This window comes from Phodopus roborovskii, unplaced genomic scaffold, assembly GCF_943737965.1.
Source record: "Phodopus roborovskii unplaced genomic scaffold, PHOROB, whole genome shotgun sequence".
NCBI classification, from domain to species: domain Eukaryota; kingdom Metazoa; phylum Chordata; class Mammalia; order Rodentia; family Cricetidae; genus Phodopus; species Phodopus roborovskii.
The window spans coordinates 296,507-319,353 of NW_026126546.1; the positions used below are offsets into that span (position 1 = coordinate 296,507).

Below are 22,847 nucleotides of genomic sequence, written 5' to 3' on the forward strand. Positions count from 1 at the left end.
GTGCGTGCTTTGAAACTAGATGGTGATTTGCAAGTGATGGTCATTCAGTGAAATTCTTTCTTATGTGGAATGTCAGGACCATATTTATCTTAGAGGAGCAAGTTAGAAGCCACAAGTGTGACTGCATAGACAAGTGCATGGGAGAGGCTGTGGGGGGCCTCTCAGTCTGTGAATACTGTCTGACCTGGACAATTATTGGGAGGCCTGTATGAATGTTATAGAGTGTCAGAAGATCACAGTCAAGGTGAGGCCCTATGGTGAAAGTGCTGATGGGTAGTCCAGACCTATGTGAGGTTTGGGAAGTCAGGAGTCAGGTTAAGAGTCACACATTTCCATCTAGGTGGACAGACTCAGTGGGAGGCTGTGGGGCACTCATACCTACTCCAGAAGGAGGCCCTAATACAGAGCAGAGCCTGTCAACAACGACGGTCTAATAGAAAACATGTTCTTTTGGGAAGTGAGGGAAGGACTCCGTTATTCTTTATAGAAAAAGATCAGGAACATCTGCGCTTACAGTCTTACGAAGATTCTAATTGCTCTGTGCCCCCTTTTAGGAGTTCCGTATGCTCTCAAGAGCTGCTGTTAGGTTTATAGTACTGGATTGAATTATTAAGTCTAAAGAAAACCAAGGTTAAATCTGTGGGCCCATAGTGATGCAACACGGAGCAAGTAGGAACTCAGGTCAGCATATGAGAACCAGAACCTCCTCCCGTCACTGCACTGTTAACATTCCCTAGACCTTGTCTCCTAAATCTACTAAACAATGCCCCAAAATAGAATTACTTAGAAAATTAAATAATACAGCATGTGTAAAGACATTAGCATGGTGTCTGCTACATCATTGCCTGGCTCAGAACATCGTCTTAGGTTCTTGGCATTCTTAGATGTATCTGCTATATCTGTTTCTCTATGCACACATTGCTCTATCTGTCCACAGTAAAAGCTTCAAATAAGCCAAAAAGTTCCATAGCTTTCTCAGCATTATCCATGAATGTAAAATTTTGTATCAGGGCTGGAGAGAACACAAAATTGGAGGTTTCACTTGGGGAATGTAGTAAATAATGTTTGTTAAGTAGTTATAAAGCACAGCCTCACAATTTATGCAACATTAGCTTTAGGTCAAGTTAACAAGCCTTTCCTATGGGCTCAGACCTCCTGTGCATGCTCCAACTTCCCCATAACATAAAAGGGGGGCAGGTAGAAGCATGCAAAGGACCAAATCCACACAATTACCCCAACCACAGAAAAGGTAATACTTCAGTATAAAAATGTTCATAACCTAGAAAGGAAAGAACAACCTCAACATAATAAATGAAATATCAAAACCTCACGGCTTATGCTGTATTTGATTCTCAAATTTTTTTTCTATGATCAGGACCAAAGAAAGGTAATGGCTTTTGATATTTTATCATAGTCCTGGGACTCTTATGCAGAGCAACAAGGCAAGAAAAAGAAATTAAAAAAAAAAATCACCCATATTGGGATGTTAAAAGTCAAATTATCTTTTCTTAGCAATTACATGACTTGGTATAAAGAAATTCTAATGATTCCACAAAAGACTTTAGAGTCACATACAAATTCAACAAGAGTTGCAGGATATAAAACGCGCGTGCGCGCGCACGCGCACACACACACACATACACACACACAATCTGGCATTTGCATATATCAACAACAAACAATTCAAAATGAAAGTAAGAAAAACAGTTTTCTTTAGAATAACATCAAAAACTAAGTAATAAACGTAGGAGGAAGTTGATGAGGAAGTAAAGGGCTCACACAGCCAAAACCAAAATTCTGTTGAAAGAAATTAAAGATGAGAAAAATAAATGGAAGGACTGTGTGTTTATGGATTTAAAGACTCAATCTTGTTAAAATGTAATACTACCCAAACAATCTATAGATTTACCACAATTCTTGTGAAAACCACCACGGTTTTTGTTTTATGAGCATGGAAATGTCTACCCTAAATACTAAAGAAATGTCAGAGGGCCCCGAATGGCTAAAACAGTTTTGAAAGTGAACTATCTTCAAGGTGTCACATTTCTAAGTTGAAAACTCATTCCAAAGTTAAAGCCATCACAACTGCATGGTGGTAGCATAAAGACAGAAATATAATCCCACGGAACAGAATGGAGAACACAGCAATACACCCTTGACTGTATGGTGAGATGGCCCTCAACAGATATGCCAAGACCCTTTGATAGGAGAGCACTGTATTCAGCATACGGAGTTAGGAAAAATTATGCCCATAGGCAAGAGATTGATAATGGGAGCTGATGTTTCAGCAGGTCAAGGCACCTGCCACCACGCCTGACAACCTGAGTTCTATCCACGGGACCTAGAGTGGAGAGAGAGAGAACTGTGCACTGAAGGCTGACACAAACCAGAGTGAACACGCTGCAGAGTCTGCCCTAGCAGAACAGTTTTCCCAGCACTCCTCAGGAGCGTGCACAGGAGGTGAGGTGTACACTGAAAGAAAAAGCTCATGTGACAGGACTGTACGTATGGTGGAGGGCAGGAAGGACTGCTCTAGATGGAAGGCTGAAGAAGCCTTCTTCAGTCCCAGCCCCACTCTCCAACCTCCTACATCCATAAGTCCATGTCCACCTGGGTACCCAAGAAGCATCTCACACTCTGCATCTTTATTCCTGGTTAATGGCCCTCACACATGTCCTTCCTAATGCTGCTTCCAAAGGCCTCTCATGCCTAACAGTTACTCTATGCCCAGCTCTGCCACAGTTCAAGAGTGTAAGGACTGTGTGACTTGAAGAACTGAGCACATTTCTTGACTAATCCACTTTGCCTGAAAGGTCGTGGGTGACGGACAATGGTTTTCCCCATAGTAGGCTCACAATGAATGATACTCACTGTATGGACAAGAGCAAATGCCGGAAGTCCAAGGACTGGCCAAAGATCTTTTTTTTTAAAGTCATATTTACATATGTATGTGCACATCTATGTGTCTTAGTGCAGACATGCATCCCCCCCCAACCCATCACAAACTGCAGGTGTCCATCCTCACCTTCAACCTTGTTTGAAACAGGGTTGCTGTTTGTGCAATGTATGTGCCAGGCCAGCTGGGCACAAGAGGTGTTAACACAGGAGTGTTGGGGTTACAGATATGTGCTACCATGTGTGGCTCAAGAAGTCTTCACATTTGCACCATCAAGTGCTTTTCCCACTAAGCCACCTCCACAGCCCCCTTGCCACGGTTCCCAGAAGTAGAGAGTTTGTGTGCAAGGGATGAGTATAAGTGGTGTGAAAAGTCTGCGGTCTGATTCTTGTTTTCCTTCGCTCACACGTGCATCTCCTCCATGTCAGTCTCCTTCGAATTCTGACGTATTTGAATATCTGTGTTATTTCTACTTCAATTACTACTGTCTACCTTTCCTGGTTATAGCAGAGCCCCCAACCGTGTGTCTTGCCTACTAGTCTGATGCTACCCTAGAAATCGAGCTATAGAATTGTGGCAAATGGGTGAAGCCCCCTTAAAGAGCAGCTTCCAAATCTCTACCCCTGAGAATTACTGCATTCCTTCTTGCTTTGTCCTATTCAGGCAGCCTTACCCCTGGCCATACGTAAAAACAATATCCCTAATAAACCCCCACATTGCTAAATGCTGAGTTGTGGTTGGCAGTTAATAACTGGCAGCTGAATACAAGCAAGATACTCACTGCGGGGCCCCCGCCGGGCTGTGAAGCTCAGGAGGTTGGTCTCGGGCTCTTCTTCCACCATCTCTGGCTGGCCGCCATCTTGGAATTTGTCTGACACCATTTCCTCAGCTGGAGTAGCAGGTGGCTGTGAATAGACGGGAGGTTTCTGAGATGCCTGTTGGCTCAGTCCCTTTCTTAAGATGAGGCCAGGTCACTGTAGAAGGGCTGGGCCTTAGTACTTTCCACGCTGAGCATGGTGGCCCCGTTGTTCAGGTCACTGAGGCCAACCTACGTACCCATCATAGTGTTGAAGCATCCCAAAATAAGACAACGATTTTTCACATTTGCTAGGGGAAAAGCTTAAAGTCATGCAGGGAATCAGAAAACACTCATCTCCAACCCCAAATAGACAGGAAAGGACTGTTCAGGTGTCACTGGCTAAACTGGGCTGATACTGTTTCCATACTGGGCGCCCATGAGAATAGCCTGTGGTGTCTTCCTCAAAGTCTTGAGGACGTAGGTTGTGTGCCAGGCAGACTAAAGCTCATAGCCAACTCAGCTTGGCTGTGAGCTGGGCGAGCACAGACCTACTTTCTCTGTAAAAGCATCATTATGCACTGGGAATTACAGCACTGCCCTGTCTTTGTAAACTCATTGCTATGCACAGGAATTGCAGCACAGAGAGATCACTCAAAAGGATGGGGGCGTCTGAATAACACCATGGTGGGGATCAGGGACCTAGCGCAGGGCTCTAGGTTAAATGCACACAAGGATGCCTGTAAAGTAGAACTTACAAAACTCAAGCACTCAGCGTTACTACGTTACTACATTGTTTGTGGCTTTCTCCTGTTTATTCCAAAGATGCCAGGCAGCTTTATCTTCCCTCAGTCTCTAGCTCACTGTGATTCTAAAGTACTTTTAATCTGACACCACAGGGCCCCCCACCCAGGGCTGCAGAGCAACAAACAGGCAGGACTACTGAAAGCTTCAGGGCGCTTTGTAACCTTCGGTGTCCCCAGTCTCCTAAGTGGGCGGATGTGGCCCCTGTGCTCTGGCAGCTCCTCTCAGACCCCTATGCCTTCCCCGTGGCTGGAATCAGTGTGTAGGGAAGGTAGAAGGCTCTTTTCTTCCCCACTTTCCCTAGTGTGAACATGCAGAGTCCTGAGGGGCTGGCAGGAAGGTTTGTCCCTGACTCTCCCAGTCCCCTCTCCACCTCCCAGATCTACCCTTCATTCTGGCAGACTCGTCATGTGACTGCTAGCTCAAAATGGCGCTCCCTTCCCCTCCCTCTCAGGCTGGCATAATGATTAATCCAGGCAAGTCCTGTCTCTAACAGCCCCTTTCTTGCCTTTCCTCTCGGGGACAGCAGCTCCTTATTAAGGGAACTGAATTACCTTGTGGGGATGCTTCCGGCAGAGGAGGGAAACTCCAGCGGAGAGTGGGGAAGAGCTGGCTGCAGGCTGGGGAGACGGGAGTTAACTGTGAATTTGGGATTTAGGGTAGGAGAAAGAGGGAGTCTTAAGATTTGTGATCCTGCACTGCCATCTACCGCTCACCATAGTCTATGACCGTCGGTGGCGGCACTCAAATAGGCTACCTTCCTCCTTCGTAGACAAATACAAAAACAAATCAAACAACAACAAAGAGACAAAAACTCTTAACATGGGCCATAGCCTTACTCCGAGCGCCATCTCTCTAAGCCCTACTCCAGCATCTCACGCATTAGACCATCCATCTGCTTCCCTAAGACCTACTGCCCACGGTAGGGATGCTTGCTGGGGTGGCATCATAGTTAAGTTTCTATTGCTGTGACTAAGAACAACTGGAAGGAGAAAGCGTATTTCGCCTTCCACTTCCAGGTAACAGATCATCACTGAGGGAAGTCGGGCAGGAAGTTAATGCAGGAACCTGACGGCGGCAACGAAAGCGGTGGCCATGGACGGAAGTCGCTTTCTGCATTGCTGCCACAGTCATGCTTACAGCCCAGGCCTACCTAGGGATGATGCTGCCCACAGCGGGCTGGGCTGTTCTGTATCAATTGTTAATCAGGAAGATGCTCTACAGGCCAATTCCTTGGTTGAGGTTCCCTCTTCCCACGAGTTCAAGCTGACAATGTAGATAGCCATCACAGGGGCATCTGTGTGGCTTCACAGAGGTGCAGACAGGGTGCCCACCAGTGATCTGTGCCAGTAATATTCTCCACGGACAGAAACGATTTACCTTTTTCTTTCTCTGTTGTCTTTGGATCTTTGAGTTCTTCTTCCGTCTTCCTACCTCCGCATCCACATCATCTCCAGTGAACTCCTTCGTCAAAACAGAGAAGAAGATACTCTTCAGGCGCTTTTCCCCGGAACTCAGCTATCCTATAGCACCCACTACCACAGGGTTGAGCATAGGGACGGGACGGTTAAAAAAATCTAAGGGGTCACCCACCAGCCACTCTTCTCAAAGAAGGCAGGCTCTGGAGAACTTTCGCTCTATGGAACATTGCCAGTGAGATGGTGCTAAAGTTCTCTTTGTTATTGTTACAAGTGCTCACTCATGCTTTCGGCGTTTATTGAGCACTTACTATAAACCAGGTCCTGGGAATATTGTGTATATACAATGTGGTCCCCACTCCAATTCTAAGAAAGGAGATTATCAAGAGAAAATTTCCAAGACAGAAGGAGAAGAGGGGACAGACAGCAGACTCATGCTTATTTCACTTGATGTCTCCCAGGCTGAGTGGCAGGCTGATAAGGAAGAAAGGAAATGATACTATGGGTTCAATTAGCAGGAGTTTCAATTGAAGGAAATTTTGGCAGATCTTTTTTGGAAACGGAAAAGTGTAAACATCACTCTTGCTTTTTTTTTTTCTTCATATTTTGCATCGTACATTTTATACCAAAGAGTTTAGAGATGAAACCTCTGAGGTGTTCGAACTTTACCATTTCCTACTTAATTCGGTTTTATAAATGTTGGCACCAGCGCTTCTGAGGGAACAAGAAACTGCAAGGTGGCTGCATGTGTGTTAACCACCTGTGATCCCTGCAAGTGGGAGCTGAGCTGGGAAGATCGGGACAGCCTGGGCTGTGCAGAAAGTCAAAGGCAGCTTGAACTGCAGTTAGGCAATCTCAACAACAAATGAATAGACAAACAGAAACATCAAGGCTCTTCCATGGATGGAGAATTGCAGAGTTTGAATCTTAGTAGTGTGAAATGTCAGAGAAACCTGACACGGGGGGGGGGGGGCACGCCCCATTATTCCCCTCCCCCTTGACTTTTGGGTCAGGGAAGACAGTACCAGTGGAGGGAGCCAAGTTTCCAGGCAGAGAATGGGCTTGCCTTGGGCTTTTGGTTTTGTGATGAACTCTTGTTTACCTGGAGTTTGGAGTAGAGGTCCCATCCTTACTCCCCCCCCCCCCAGACCTGCCGGAAGGACCGCTATTAGCTCGTAGACTCCCTGAGAGGATGATGAGGTCCAGGTGGGCAAGCATGGTTCAATTCTTAAGTTTTCTTTGACTCTGAACAAACCACTGAGAAATCTAGCTCATCTTTTGTTCTCTAGTGGTATCCTAAACCCCAGTCAGTGGGAAAGCATCCAGTAGGAGTTATGGGAGGATGGAATACAAGCTCAAAGCCGCACGGCTTTCTTCACAGCTACAGCAACATACACTGTTAAAAGAATGAACAACAGACAGAGGTGTGTGTGGATCACAAGCATGTGACAACTTGCTTAAAGGTAATCTGCATGATTTTATCAAGAGTACCCTCAGGGGGCTGGAGAGACAGCTCAGTGGTTAAGAGCACTGGCTGCTCTTATAGAAGACACAAGTTCAATTCCCAGCACCCACATTGTGCTCATACCTGTATATAACGCCAGTTCCAGGGGATCTGACACCCTCACATAGACATGCATGCAGGCAAAACATGAAATGCACAGAAAATAAAAATACATTAAAACAAAAAAAAAAAAAAATGCCTGCAGGTTTTGTTTTCCGTGTTCTCAACCCCACGAGCCTTAGTCCAGGGGGAGAAAGGTTTTGGAGAAATCTGGCTTCTGCTAAGTGAGCTGCACTCTCCATTGTAGGTGGCTTCCCTTGTCTGGTCTGAGTTGTTTTTTTTTTTTTTTTTTTTTACAACAGCAGTCAGAAATGGCAGATCTCTAGGGACAGGGTTTCATTCATGACCTACAACTGTCAGAAGTGGTTAGATTTATTAGAACTGGTGTTCTCTGAGCCGGGCCCAGTAGCAGACAGTAAGAGCTGCTGTGTGCTAGATTCACGAAGTGGTGACAAAAGTTCCAGAACATTCAGGTAGAGGTGAGGCCCCAGGTTATGCAGGGTTGAATAGCAGTCATCATCTGTCTCCTTCCCCATCAAGGGCAGAAAAGGAATACCTGAATTTCGTGTTCTGGCATACGTTAAATTAAACTAAGTTTGGCCCAAGGATGCCTCTGTACTTGGCAGGTGTAACAAATGGTAATTTAGTATGCAAATGAGCCAAAATATAGCTGGAGGGGATGTACATTTCTAACAAATAGTTCTGTCTTGGAGAATCCTAGCAGCTTTTCCTAGTCAATCACAGACCAGCAGAATGATTAGACATGTTCAAACAAGGCAAGCCAGCGTTGCAGTCAAGCCTCACTTCTGATGAAGGCACCCTGAGGTCTCATCTCTGCTTGAATGTTCTAGAACTTTGGTCAGTCACCATTTCACGAATCCAGCAACCGTGCAGAGCGCAGCTCCCCACAGCTCTTCTGGTTCTCAGAACTGTCTCGGCCTGCTAAATTTAATTTGTCCGAAGCATCACTTTCAACACATGCAATGGATGCTTGTTGCCAGACTCAACTGCCTCACCTACAAAGGGTCCAAGCAGTGACTGACCTCTGAAATTATTTTTACTTCTTCTTCCTTGGGATTCATCTTGGCTGTGATGGTTTCCAGACTGAGAAAGAAATGAGGAAGAGGTCAGGCAGCGTTAAATCATCAGTGTCTCTTGCTGTTGATGAGAGGCAGCCTGAAGATTATGTACATGGTTGAGCTGTTCTCCATAAGCATTGCAAACCCCGGGAATGGGGGAAGTAAGTGCACCCTGGTGGGCAGACAGACCTTGGCTGGAAGTTGGCTACAAAGGACCATCTCTGGCTTTGCTATTTTGCTGCCCTCTAAGTCTAGGGTTTCAATCGCCTTCTCATTTCAGTGAGCAGAGAGGTGAGAGCAGGCACCTGGCTTCCACTCGCTGCTGTGCTGTGGTTTCTGTCCAGCTCTTGGGGGTCCATCACTTCCCTCCCAGGACTGTGACCTTGTAATCTCCCACCCCAACCTTGCTGCCTGGGCAGTCATTTCTTCCTGCTCTCAAGGCTCATTCCTACCAGAGTTAAAAACAACCTGCCTTTTCCTTACAGGAAAATGGCTTCTCTTCATCATTTCACTTCTCTTTGTAGCTGTTTCTCTGTGTGTCAGCCTTTCTAGGAACATTCAGGAAACACTCCCTTTTTAAATCTTTATTATTTTGGGCATGTCTGGGTGTCTAATATGTCCCAGTCTTGCTGGTCTGTTAATGTCTCCTGCATTGCTGTATCTGATGATCAGTTCTCTCCCACATGTACTGAACATCAGATGTGTAATAAAAACACTTTCTTCACCTGGCTTCTGGAACAGGTTCCTTCCTGGTGTTCATGCCACTTAATGACTGCTCCTTCCTTCTCAGGCACTGTAGCTGGTTTCTCGTCTCCCTGACACCAAATGTCTTAATGCTCTGAGGTTCGGCTTTGCCTGTTCTCTTTCCTTGGCTGTCTCATCCTATCTCTTGGCCTGTCATACCATATGTACATAGATCTTTCCCACAAGGACACCCTGAGTCTAGATGCTTCCTTAGAATGCTAGAATACAATCTGTGGTTGTATCATGGATACCTCCCTTGGCCCTAAATGAAGCTGTTGGCCTTTGCCTTTGCTTGTGAGTCTGTGCTGCAGTCTTCCCGTTGTGCAAACAAAGCCATTCTACCTGGAGCAGAACCCCTGCAGCCACCTGTAACTGTTTCCATTCCCCTATGATATAGCATACCTGTCATAATTTTAGATGCCAACTTGACGAGATCAAGGAATACTTAAACATATTCTATGTGCCCCCCCCCACTTTGGTCACCTGCCACCCAGCTCCCAAATAAATATATGGAGACTTATTCTTATGTATGAATTCCAGCTTGGCTTCTTTCTAACTTAAATTATGTCACTTCTCTTTAACTATATTTTGCTTCTGGTCTTTTTACCTTTTTATATTCTATATATCTTTCTTTCCTTTTTTACTCCATGGCTGGCTGTGTGGCTGTGTGGCTGTGTGGCTGTGTGGCTGGCCCCTGGAATCCTCCTCTCCTCCTTTTCTCGATCTTTGTTCTTTGAACCTAGATTTCTCCTCTTATTTATTATCTCTGCCTGGGTTAGCTTCCTATCCCTCTACAGCCTCACTATTGGTGGTTGAGCTTTTTATTAGCCCAATCATGTGTTTTAGGCAGGCAAAGTAACACAGCTTTACAGAGTTAAACAAATGCACCATAAAAGAATGCAACAGGCCTTTGCATCATAAAACAAGTATTCCACAGCATAAATGAATGTAACATATCTTAAACTAATATCCTACAACATTTCTGTGTGCCTGGGAGTATATTTCTAAAGTTACATTGGTGTTTGAGTTTGAATGAACCAGGTAAGAAGATTACTTTCAAAATGAGGGCCCCATCTAATTATCCAAGATGCAAAAAGGAGAATTAGAGAATTAGCCTATCCCCCAACCACTAAGAGCAAGGAGTCTTCCATCTTCTGATAGCCAGGCACTCTGGTTTAGGACACCAGGATTCTCCCAACCCCCACACCCTCTTCTCAGGCTTTGGCCCCAAACTTGAAGTGACCATCAGACTGGGACTGTCCTACACTATCAACATGCAAGGTCCCCAGCCTGAAGACTGCTCACTGTGGGACTTCACGGTCTCCGAGTTTGGGGGGTGGATTTCCCAATAGATCTCTACTCCTGGGAGACCCTGGCTAATTCAGCATCCCATCTCCCAGAAATCTGCTAACTTTCTATTCATTTTCAGAGCTACACCATAATGACCTCTGCTACTAACACTATGGTCAAGTCAAGCCTGTTATCTTTCCCATCAGTTGCCCCTTCCATCTGTATGGGAATCTCCTGCCACTTCTGTTCCCCACATTGCTCATCTACAGTGGTCTCTGCATGGAAGCCAGGCTGAATGGTTGGAAATTAAGTAGGATCATGTCATTCTACCACCCACAGTCCTCCAGTGAGTTTTCTTTGCCTAGTGAGTGAAACCCAAAATCCTATCAAAGCCTTAAGTTCCCTTGGCTGCTTTTGTACTTCTTGTACCCTCTTACCTTCCACATACTTTTTCCCCTTCCTAGAACTTCTTACAGAAGCTAGCTACACCATTAGACTCTTCCCCTTCCTCCTTCTCCCTACCCTTTCCCCCTCTCTTTTACACACACACACACACACACACACACACACACACACACACACACACACCACAGTTCCTTTGGGTCTCTTTAACAGTTCACTTTCAGGGGGAGGTCTTTCCTAAGAGTTCTTTATACAATAACTTTCCTGTGGCGTTATGAATCCGCTGAAACATTGTGAGTACCTTACAATGACTTCTTTTTCTAGAAGACTTACCACCGATCTGCTTTTGTACTTGTCAGTCAATGTCTGCTCATCACTGTTACAAGAGAGTTCCGAGAGTGCGGGAACTGCACTTTTTGCGATGGTTAGTCCCAGAGCATCTGTGCGTGCCACTTAGTAGACAGTGCGTGTGTAAAGGAATGACTCAGTTGCTATTTGGGTCCATTTTCATGGGCACATTCTGGAGTTCTTCAGAGCTTTGCTAGGATGCTGTGAAGATTGAGAGAAGAGAAGGAGAAATATTAGGCACAGGGCTGACACAATCCTAAGCCCTTCTTGATCCTATGGAGGCCAAATCTTATCTGCCCTGGGCCAGTTAAGCAGCTCACCACAGGTTTCCAAGGGGCTGCTGACCCTTGGAATTAGCATGTTAATGAAAAACAATTGATCTGCAAGTCAGTTGTTTTCCACACAGGCCCTTCCCCTCTCTATCCTCTCCCCCCCCCCCCCGAAAAGCTCAAAGAAAAGGCAAATATATTTAAAAAAAAAAAAAAAAAAAAAAAAAAAAAAAGCAGATTCAGTGTTAAAGGGGTGGGGAGTATTGGAGGGGGCCAGAAACATACAAGGAGTGCTGTGGGACAGTGATGGCTCTGACAGACACCTCTGGTCCTTAGAAACTGGAAATAAAGAATATGAAGTGTTCTAGTAAGCAGAAACGGACTCTCCATAAATTAAGAAAAAAATCATATACGGAAGAAGAAAGTAGAAGTGGAAAATGACAAATGTAATGGACTTGTTTCCTCTCTCCCCATTCTTTCCCGATCATTACCTTCAAATGAGTTTTGAAGGAAATCAAATGACACCAAAATTTGTCTTCCTTAGGAAGAGTGCCGCTCGGAAAAGATGAATAAACACGACTCAGCTTTAATAAGCCCCTGTCATCAGCATTTGCCTTGGCCACTTGTTTATGCATTCTGTGGCATTATCAAAATAAGAGCCCTTGGTTGTGGACCTAGAGCTTTGTAGTCTCTACACATACTCTCTGCTCAGTCCCACCTAAGAGCTCTCAGTAGTGCGTGCGCCAGCCAGACTCAAGGAAACTAATATTTGAGAAATTATGGGATATGCTCAAGTCATAGTTTTCAATTCTCACATTCAGTGTCTGACCTTGGCACTTGGCGGTTCCAGGTTCTCTGGTTCCCAGGGACCAACCCCACTCTTTGACTTAAGTCTTGCTAAACAAGGTAACTATTGTATATTAGTTCCTTATTGTGAAAATACAGTGCAAAGCCACAAATACTATAGCAGAGAGGAAGGATATAGGCATCACTAGAACAGTGATTAATTTTACACAGTACAGAAAACCAATGTGTTTTAAAAGGACAGTTCTCACACTGAATCTGACCACGCAGACTCTCTAAACTTAGCCAATCAGAGTCATCTTGAGGATCTCCATGATGATTTTACAGGGTTCTGAAAAGGACTGAGGGAAAGAGATACCTCTCAATCATAACTGCTCCCAAAGGATGGTGTATCATTATAGAGAAATTATGGTTTAAAGAGTGAGGGATTTGTGGAAAAAAAAATCCTGGGTTCAAATTTTCCTCTTCTCACAAGCTGTGTGGTCTTGTAAAGGCACAACCATACTTCCTAGCTCAAGGGGTGAAGGGTCATTACAGGCTCCTTACTAAAAACGATCGTAATAAAATGCCTGTCGCCTGGTAGGTTTTATTATTAAGAATGTTGCCAGAGTTAGGGTCAGAACCTGAGCCTTGGCAACCCTCATAACATAGGTTTGGCCACCAGTCCCCCAGTAGGCCAACTAAAGAGACAAATACGAAAAAATCAGAGAAAGGGAATAAATTAATATAGTGACATTAGGAAGTAGAGCAAAGTTCAGTGACCCCGAAGTCTGCCTTCCAGAGACCTAACATGAAATTTAGGTTGGAATAAAAGGTACCAGTCGGTCAAGGTGTGGTCCTGTCCATCACTGACCCATCCTTGTCTCTGCCCCTGTATCTTCTGCAAGGTGACTGACAAGCTGTCAGACTGTCTTTCTCAGAGGTAGGTTCTCCCTCCAGCTGGTACCAGAACCCAGACCTTTTCCTTCTCCCAGCATAAGACACCTAGGCAAACCAATTCTTAGAGTCCATTGCTTTAATAGTCTGATAGCTGAAGAGAGAGGCACAAACGTCTCTTTCAATCAATGCTCCTCAACCTTCCTAATGGTGCGACCGTTTAATACAGTTCCTCATGTTGTGGTAACTCACAACCATAAAATTATTTTTTGTTGCTACTTCATAGCTCTGATTTAGTTAGTAATGAATCATGATGTAAATATTTGTGTTTTCCAGTGAGTTTTGGTGACCCATTTGACCCTCAAAGGGGGTTGTGACTCACAGGTTGAGAACCCATACTTTCAAGTGTCTTGCTTAACCAGGATGGTCACAAGAAGAGATCTTGGTTGGGAGGGAGGGTGGGAGAAAGGGATAGAGAGGAAAAAGAGCTTGTGGACAGAGGAGCATCATAAGAAAATCCTTGGGGTGTTTTAGTTCTACAACCCTTATTCTCTTTCATCTTCAAACAGTGGCAGCGGCCATAACCAAGTCTCCTTGCTCCTCCCTCCAGTCAGCCCCAGGACACCTGCTTTTCTTTGTCTATTTTAAGTGTTTCTGGAACCTCCAGCCTTCCTACCCATGCTCATTTTCTCCGGTCAGAGACAAGAGACTATCCCCACCCCTCCCATTCAAGCTGGGAATTATGTAACAACAAATTATTCTAGCCACAGCTTCTTGAGTACAGGTCAGTGACATAGCTGTGTTCAGCCATTTGATCAGATGGTTATGACCCTGTTTGCTGCTGCGTGCAGTTCAGTACACAGGCTGTGCTCTGCTGGATTGGTCCAAGCAGCGCAATGGGAGTGCTGGAAGTTCCTCCCTGGACTCAGTTCTGCTGTTTTTCAAGCTCTAGACCTTCTTACACATCTCATCTCTTTCAGCACTAGCTCATGGTGTTCTCATTACCTGTTGGTGCACCTGCTTCCCCAGAAAACTCCCAGCATTGGACCTGGTCTAAGTCATTTTTGTGTAATGTAAAGTTGAATTCATCATCTGCTGCATTATTGATGCCCAATACAAACTCAAATGAATGACTCTGCGAGTGAACTGTAGGTCACATATCTACAGCTAATCGATTATGTACATCTGTCTATATGTATGTATACATCACCCCCCTACACACACATACCACACACCTCTATCCATATACAGTCCTTCCTCCTCTCTATATATCATACTGCCATTACACTTATTTGCAGAAACATTTATAGAAAATGCAATAGCAGATACATGTTTCCCATTTGACTTTATTAGATTTTCATAGCGCCTCTTTGCAAAGAAGAAAGCAATCAGTTTAACTGCCAGCCCGTAGATTTTTTTCTTGGAGCTTGGCAGCCCTCAGCCCTGTGATTCAGAGCTCTTCATCCAATACCACGGAAAGAGAAGTTTGAAGCCCCCAGTACTCCCCACCCACGCCCGCCCCTGGAACAGCCTAAAAACTAAGGCCTGGAAGCAGCAAGCAGCCAAAGTTTAGCAGCACACTGACCAGAGGATGGCGCTAGGGGTTCTTGGTGAACTGGCTGGCATTTTCCCTGCGAGCCATACCACACAGCAGCTGAAATCAAAGCCTTTGTCGCAGCACCCCTACTTTCCATCCAGGGAGCAAAACTGGAAGGGAAACAAAAGGAGTCCCTAGAGTTACAGAGCACTGGGTACACTCTCACGGCTCCCAGGGAGGGGCTGACCTCCGTGCCTTCCGGAACTGAAAGGAGATGAAAGGACCGGAGGGCTGCAGCCCTGGTTCCATTAAAAACTAATTTACCTTAATCCACTCTACAAAACGCGGCTTGCAGATTCCACTTTCTGCGACTGGAGGCACGTGATGAGAGACCACTTGGGTCAAGCCAGGGACTCTTTTAGAAATGAGTGAAAGGGTGTGCCAGGGGTAAGGGAGCCTGCCCCCAGTGAAGCCGGTGAAGCAGCCAAGTCTCAGGACAAAAACACCAGCTTAGCAACCGGTTCACAAGGAGGGTCACTAGGCAGCTGCTAGCTGCTTTTTTTTTTTTCTTTTAAAGTGACAGTTTACTTTTAAGTCTTGGAATATGCTCTTGTTGGGCGAGCAGGGGAAACAGAGATAAAAGAAAAACCACTGGGAAGCTGGGCAGAGAGAATGCAGGCTCTCAGCGTGGTGCTCTGTCTCGTGCGACTGGGTTGCATGACATTCAGATAAAGGACAGAAGGTGCTCACATTCACAAGCAGAATGACTTAGAGCCATGGTGGTCCATGCCTGGAGAAGGAGATGTCTAAGCCAGCCAGTAGCAGTGATGTCTCTGTGGAGGGGCGTCAGGGCCCCAGCATGTGTTGCACCAGGATGTTTGCAGGCTGTGCACACAACCCTGAATGCTGGAGATTAACCTCTGCCCATTCTCTAAATCCTCACTACACATGGTCCATAGGGACACAAATGCAATGGCTCAAAACAAGCAAAGGAAAAGGAAAAGGCAAAGCAGGCTGAAGAGTAATGAGCAGACAGAGGGCCTCCGGGGAGCAAGGACAGCCACAGACCAAGGTCTCCTAACTTCAGGTGTGGTTCTTCAGAATCCTCCCATTTTGGTTTTTAAACCAGGCCTCTCAGTGGAAGCTGGCATTTGGCGATTAGGCTAGGCTGTCTGGCCAGCAAGCTCTAGACACCTGCTTGTCTTAGTTTCCCTGGCACCGACAGAATGAACATGGGCTATCATACAGAGCTTCAATCACCTTCAAAGTCAGATCCTTGTGCTTGCATGATGAGCCTTTTTTATCAGTGGAGCTATCCCCCAGCCTCAGTTTTCTGTGATCCCAAAGCTGTCCCATTCACCACTAGGACCTTAGATAGGCAGCTCTCCAAAGCTAGCTAATTCCTAGAGACAGCAAAAGGTTCCTCGGAAATGTATACATTCTCCTCTGATACAAACCAACTGGCCCCAAGCCAGCACCTCCCACCATGTCTTTATTAAACTAATCCACCAAGCAATGTCCCCAGCTCTAAGCCACTCTGGAGCCATGTGGTTGGGAGCACGACTGTGATCCAGAACACAAATAATTCCAGTTATCTGATTCTAAACCCACTTGCAAACTCACTCTGCCTCAGCCCTACTTCCAGGGGAAAATCCCAGTAAAGGGGATCTGCTCTCCTCCAAGCTTGAGCTCACTGATTGGCTAGACTGCTGGCCAATGAACTTCAGCCAACAGCCTGTCTTTGCTTCCCCAGTACTGAGATTATAGAGGCCTACAGCCACTTGGCTTTGAGGGGTCTGTGTGAATAACCTTTATATATGTAGGACAGCCATGTCTATGTCTGCATGACTCACAATACGAGCTGATGCAGCGTTTACTTTTTAACGCATGTGCGTGCAGTGTAGGGTAGCAATTCAATGCTATTTCAGTAGGAGAAAGGGGAAAGAATATAAGAGAGAATTTATGAGAGGAATAATGTCAGAGTAATATGAAATGTCAGAAAAATAAAATCACACCAATGTGACAGGATCTTCAGGATGAAGAGATTATTGAGCATGCGTGGGACAACATAGGTACTTGGGTATATATCAGTTTGTGTTCTGCATGTGGTGGGAAAAATACCCCCTGAGAAATACAGAGCCATTGACTTACACCATTATTTTTAACTGTCTATCCTTGCCACCTACTCCTTTTAGAAATATCCCAAATGACACATGGTCTCAAGCTTCTGTTCCTCCTGGGAGCCAACAACAACTTTTTCTTGATGTGTGTGTGTGTGGGGGGGGGAGGGGGTGCTTCAAATCGCAGCATAACATGATCGAAGATGATCTCTGTTTACAAATCCAACACACGCAGAAATTGTCCAGTCAGCAGGAAAGAAAAACAAAACAAACTGTCAGAGAACCTTAGACACCAAGAACTTCTGATAAAACAAGGGTCAGATAGAGAAGGCAGAGAACTAGATAAACACGTGTTTAAGAACAAGAGGAAGACCCGGAACTATGAAAGGGGAATGAGTTAATATGAAAATTAAGGCAGATTTAAAAAGAACAATGTAGGATTTTGAAAATGAATAATACAAATCAGATATTTCAAGAAGCAAAAAGTTTGTTCAGTTAGAGATGATGGAGAGAGGATTAATGCTATGAAAAAAGTCTCAAAAAAAATTTAAAACCTGGCACAGAACAATAGAGAGCAGGGAGGCCTGGATAAAGGACTGAGAAGCAGAAGTGGTCCACCACATCCGGGATGGTCCCAGAGAAGAGGAGCCAGAAGGAAGTAGAATGCTAAATCTTATGGCTGGGGAATCATCATCAGCTTCCTCAACATTTCTGCATTCCAATATGCTTGTCTGTAAAACTGGTTACCAATAGTCTGAGCCAGGTATGGTGGCTCTGACCTACAATGATACACGTAGGAGGCTGAGGCAGGAGGATTGGTGCATGCTTGAAGTCAACCTGGGCCTCATCTACACTGATTTCCTGGTCAGTCTGGACCACAGAGTGAGACTGACTAAAAAACAAACAAGCAAGCAAAAATCAATGAGCTGGTTTAGTCAGAGTGTTGAGTCTAACTCTGCTCTCGTGTGTCAGGCTTTTGTGTCTTCTTTGGAGAATGTTGTATGTGAGTTTGCTGGACACTGTGGTAGGCCAGTGGCTGTAACCAAACCTGACAGCAGAGGGAATACATTAGCAACCCAGGACTCCTCTTAGCTTGAGCTTCACATGTACCCCTCTCTAAACAATGCACCTAGCAACATATTATCAACCTAGGACCCCTCCCTATCTGCGCTGAGCTGCACCTAGCCCTGCTTTAAGCAATGGAAATAAGGTACTCCCCTTAGCAGTCCCTTGGTAGTACTCTGCTGCTACTCAAGTATCTCCTGGAGCACAAGCTGGGGATTATGGGCAATGGGCCCATCTGGCTTTGGGGTGCATGTATACTAAAGCAGACATTGTCCCCCAAGTGAGCTTTTAGAGAAAATCCTCTATTTACCATCTCATGCTGTAGTGAGAAATTCACTTTGTCTGCATCTGTGGCACTAACCACACCCATTGGGGGTGGAGACAGCGGTGGAAGTGACCTGGGTTCGGAACTAGGTCTGAGGAGGAGCCAGGGAGTGCTCTCTTGCTGGCAGGAGGCAGACAGGAGAGCATCTGGAGGAACCTGCTGGTGTTCATCTGTCTATGTTATTTCTCCCTGAATAAATATCTATTCGGCCTATTTGTTTATCCTGATCCTTATTAAACCACAATATTATGCCTATGCACACTTGGGTGTGCATATGATTAAAATCAGACATATATGGGAACAGACACACACAGTGAGCAAGCAAAAACTTAGATAACCCAAACCTGTCCATCAAAATAGAGAATCATCCAAACTAAGCCCCTAGTAATCAAACTCCTCCTTCTTTCTCTTGAACCCCACGAAAAGAAGCCCTAAACAGTCAATGGGGCCCTTGAATATATTTACCCCTGTGGTCTGCTGTCAATCTTGACAGTGTATTCCTCTTTAACCTATATTACTGCTTTGCTTCAAATAATGTTTCTTTGCTACCTTGCAATCCATGTGTACATTCATTTTATGCTTGAATAAGACATCAGGAACTTGGAAACATTTTACCCAGACCCTGAGGACCAGTAAGGAACTTATGACCGCAGATTCAATTGTTTTAATGCTTACACAATTATTGACATGCTACAGTGCTTCAAACTTCAGTTTTAGTGTATTATATATGTTAAGAAAATTTCCTTTTACTTGGTTTTTTAATCGCTACGAGCCTTTGTTTTTAAACCTTAAAGCTGATAAATTTGTAATTAGGTTCTTTATTTTTCCTGTTTGCAAACCTCTCCTGCCCCATCTTGGCAAGGCCCCTACCATGGCTCTACAAACAAAAGTCTCCAGACTCTTTGGCATTACTCTCACCAAGAAATAAAATCTGTTTCCTTTCTCCTTGTGTGGGAGGGACATGGATCTGTGCTCGACAATCAGGGGTGGCTGAAGTGATGCTGGCTGGCTGAATTCTGAATGGTGATGTAGTTCCTATGTTGTTTGTTAGGAGCCTTGAGCTCGGAGTCTCGCTGTGTAAGAAGTCCCACTACTCTGAGGCCAATGTTCTGACACGGAGCCACACAGCATGGGAAGACTAGGAGCCCGAGTTCTTTCGGCAGCTCCATTCTGAGCCTCCCCAGCCACACTGCAGACACTAGTGAACATATATCCACAAGACTCCAGCCCTCAGAAGTTCAGTTCTGCCTTAGTATTCACGTTTTCCCTGCTGAGTCTCAGATACTGTTGGGCAGAGGTCTGCCAGTCATCAGACTCGGAGTCCATGTACTGCCTAAGACAACTTTTATTTTGGCAGCATGGGCATTGGATCTAGTGCATGTGAGGCAATCAGTCTACCATGTTAAGTTCTAACATCTGAGATCACTCATTTGCAGTAATAACTGTGGTAGTAACATCTTGAAATACATGAGTAAATAGATGAATGAATGAACAAAATATATGCTCAAAATATTATGCTCGGCTCTCATGACTTCATCTAGCCTAAACACTCACCTCTGAATACCATCACATTGGAGGGCATGGTTCAACACATGAACTGTGGGGAAATACATACATTTCAATCCAAGATACATGTATACTTGAATAAATAGAAAAATGCATCTGATTCTTTCAAAGATAATGCCACATGAAGCCCAGGGCTTCTGAAGACTCTTTAGGTTAGTAGTTCTCAACCTGTGGGTCAAGACCCCTTTTGGATTCAAGTGACCCTCTCTCAGGGGTTGCATATCAGACATCCTGCATATCAGATATTTATATTACAAATCCTAACAGTAGCAAAATTACAGTTATAAAGTAGCAAGGAAATAATCTTATGGTTGGAGGTTACCACAACATAAGAAACTGTATTAAAGTGTCGCAGCCTCAGGGAGGTCGAGAACCACTGCTCTAGGAGATTAGAACTGTTTGGTGAAATAAACAGTAAGAAACCTTAGGGCTTTGGATGTAGCTCAGTTGGTAGAATGTCTGCTGACCATGTACAAAATCCATTTTCAACCCTCAACACTGCATGTGTCCTTTTGTTTCTAGATAGGGAAGAGTATATTCTCACAACTCCAGATCATTTCAGGGAAGCCAAGGTCCCAAGAACTTAAAACAGCGAGTCATATCACATCTACAGCCAAAGGCAGAGAGACACGAATACATACACGTTCACTTTGCTTGCTTGTGCTCAGCTTGGTTGATTTTTCCCTCTTAAATGCTTAAGAAAGACATGCCTAGGGAATGGTACTGCCCACAGTGGACCGGTGAATTCAATTGAGGCACTCCCCTACAGACATGCCCACAGACCAACAAGGTAGACAGTTCCTCACTGAGACTCGCTTCTCAAGTGATTCTAGGTTGTGTCAAGTTGACAATTAAAGCCAACCATCACAGTATAAAAGCAGGCATGGTGGCACTCGGGATGTTTGAGTCCAGCCTGGTCTACAGGAGACACTGAGGCTTTTCTGTTTTCTTCTCTTTGCTTCTCCAGCTGCAATGTGGCCTCAGTTTGTTCAACATAGGCTCAGATATGCTTTCCTCACTTGGGCATGGACAACACAATTTCCTCTTCAGACGGTGATGTCGTTTGCATGTAGGCCTTGGAACTTTACGATACTGATGCTTGTAGCTCATTCATTCTCCATGAGCAATAAATGCATCACAATGGAAAACATCTCACTAAGATGGGGTGCAACTTGAAAGCGGAAGAATCACCTCTGGGTCATAAATTTTTTCTTAAACTGTGTTCTTCAACTTTTGAGTTTATGTTTTCCAATTTACTGAGTTTTATAGTTCTTCCCTTGAAATATGGCTCAAATGCCAGCAAATTGGAACCTCTTGTTTCTATAGTCAATGGAGAGAAACACTTCCTGACGCAGATCTATTGGCTGTGTGGCCCGTTTTTATTGTGTAGATATCAAAGCATTTAATTTTCTTTCCACAGCGCTGTGATTCTCAACCTGTTTTGAATTACAAGGCTTTCCAGTCATTTGCTTCATTTCACAACATTCTTTCTTCCCCAGAGAACTGTCAGAACTACTGAGAATAAAAGCCCCTTAGATTTGTTCCTTTTAGGGACTCGGGCTGTGCCTTGAAATAAGGGGAGAGACTGCTGCTCAAGTGTGAGTGCTGAATTTAATGTTTTTCTTTCTGAAAAGATTGATTTCCAACAATTTAAAAACCATTCCCATCAGCTATTTCCTTTAGACATCTCTCATTGGCACCAGCTCAGTGCATGGAAATGACCATAACTTTCATTCCCTGACCAGTATCTTGAAGACCCGCTTGTCCTTTCTGCAGGACCCCCAGTGTCTTCTTGAAGGTTCTTTAAATCTTCAGTTGTTTGTACATTTTTTTTTTTTTTTTTGCCAAGCTGTGACTGTTTATTAACTGACCAGATTAGAAAAATACCACAGGCACCTTAGTTCATCCGTCTTATAAGCCTGTTTATCTGGTTTTCCCTGTTGCCAGCATCGCCACCTTCCACAAAGTGAGTGGTCTTTTTCTTCATCCTGCCCCGTGGAGAAGACAGTTTGAAGGGCCACAGGAAGTTGTTGGCTTCCTTGAAGCGTTTCCCCACTGTGTAGATCTCATGGATCAGATCCTCCATGCAGATAATGCTGTATTACCAAGAGATCGAGCAATCAAGGAATTGTCCATCAAGGCAATTCTCTTCTTATTGATTTTGCCATAGCCACGCTTGTAGATGAGCTCGTTTACTGACTTCAGGTTGGGGTACCCCCATGCAATGTATGGTTCCACGATCCTCAGCATGTTAATCGAAGCCTTGTTGAGCTTAACAAAGGTGCCATTGAAGATCTGACAAAGACAGAGCAGCTGCAACACCTTGCGGACCTTTGGGCTCACACCATTGATACCTCGGATTTGGATGACAAATGCCAGCTTGGGTTCTGCAGGCACGTAGAAGTTTCTGGCTTTCCTTGCCATCCTAGCCACGTGAATCTCCGTCCGGTACATCTGCCTGTATTCCTTGTGTTAATGCTTTGCCTTTTCATAGATGAGCTTCCTCTGTGCCTTCTGGAGCATCTTCAGTGCAAAATTTTTCCGGAAGCGCTTCACCTTCAGCTCCGCGAAATTCCTTTGCTTTTTCTTAAGGGTCTCTGGCACAGCAGGTACCTTCTTTTTCTTCTCTGGCACGGCCTCCTTGGCTCCTTCCAGTCGGGGGGGGGGGGGGGGAGAAAGGAGAGAGGACTTGTTTGTACATCTTGAAGGGCTTATTTGATTCAAAGGCTAACTTTGTTAAAGGCCAGTGAAGAAAGCGAAGTCTGGCTGGCCACTGCTGGGAATGGCTATAGACATCTCAGGATGTCTGGGCATTTTACCCTTAGTTGCACCAATGGGCCTGACAACTCAGATGCTGCAGATTTGAAATTCTATAGTCGCACTCTTTGCTTTTGTGTTGCCTCTTTCTTGTGACATGCATGTGTGTATAAGCATTTTTGCATGT

At 44.9% G+C, this 22,847-nt stretch overlaps 1 protein-coding gene and 1 pseudogene across 1 annotated transcript in view; both read right to left on the reverse strand.

Annotated features, from left to right (window-relative positions):
• Cc2d2a (coiled-coil and C2 domain containing 2A) overlaps positions 1-11,393 on the reverse strand; it is a 67,604-nt gene extending 56,211 nt beyond the window's left edge. Inside the window, exons 1-4 of the mRNA XM_051200194.1 lie at positions 11,327-11,393; positions 8,522-8,582; positions 5,877-5,960; positions 3,678-3,801 (exon numbers count right to left, since the gene is read on the reverse strand). Of these exons, the coding sequence (XP_051056151.1) occupies positions 3,678-3,801; positions 5,877-5,960; positions 8,522-8,560 (247 nt within the window). The 5' untranslated portion in view covers positions 8,561-8,582; positions 11,327-11,393. The remainder of the gene's footprint in view (positions 1-3,677; positions 3,802-5,876; positions 5,961-8,521; positions 8,583-11,326) is intronic.
• Positions 11,394-21,800: 10,407 nt separating this feature from the next.
• LOC127233647 (60S ribosomal protein L7-like) lies at positions 21,801-22,441 on the reverse strand (annotated as a pseudogene).
• Between the last annotated feature and the right edge of the window lie 406 nt (positions 22,442-22,847).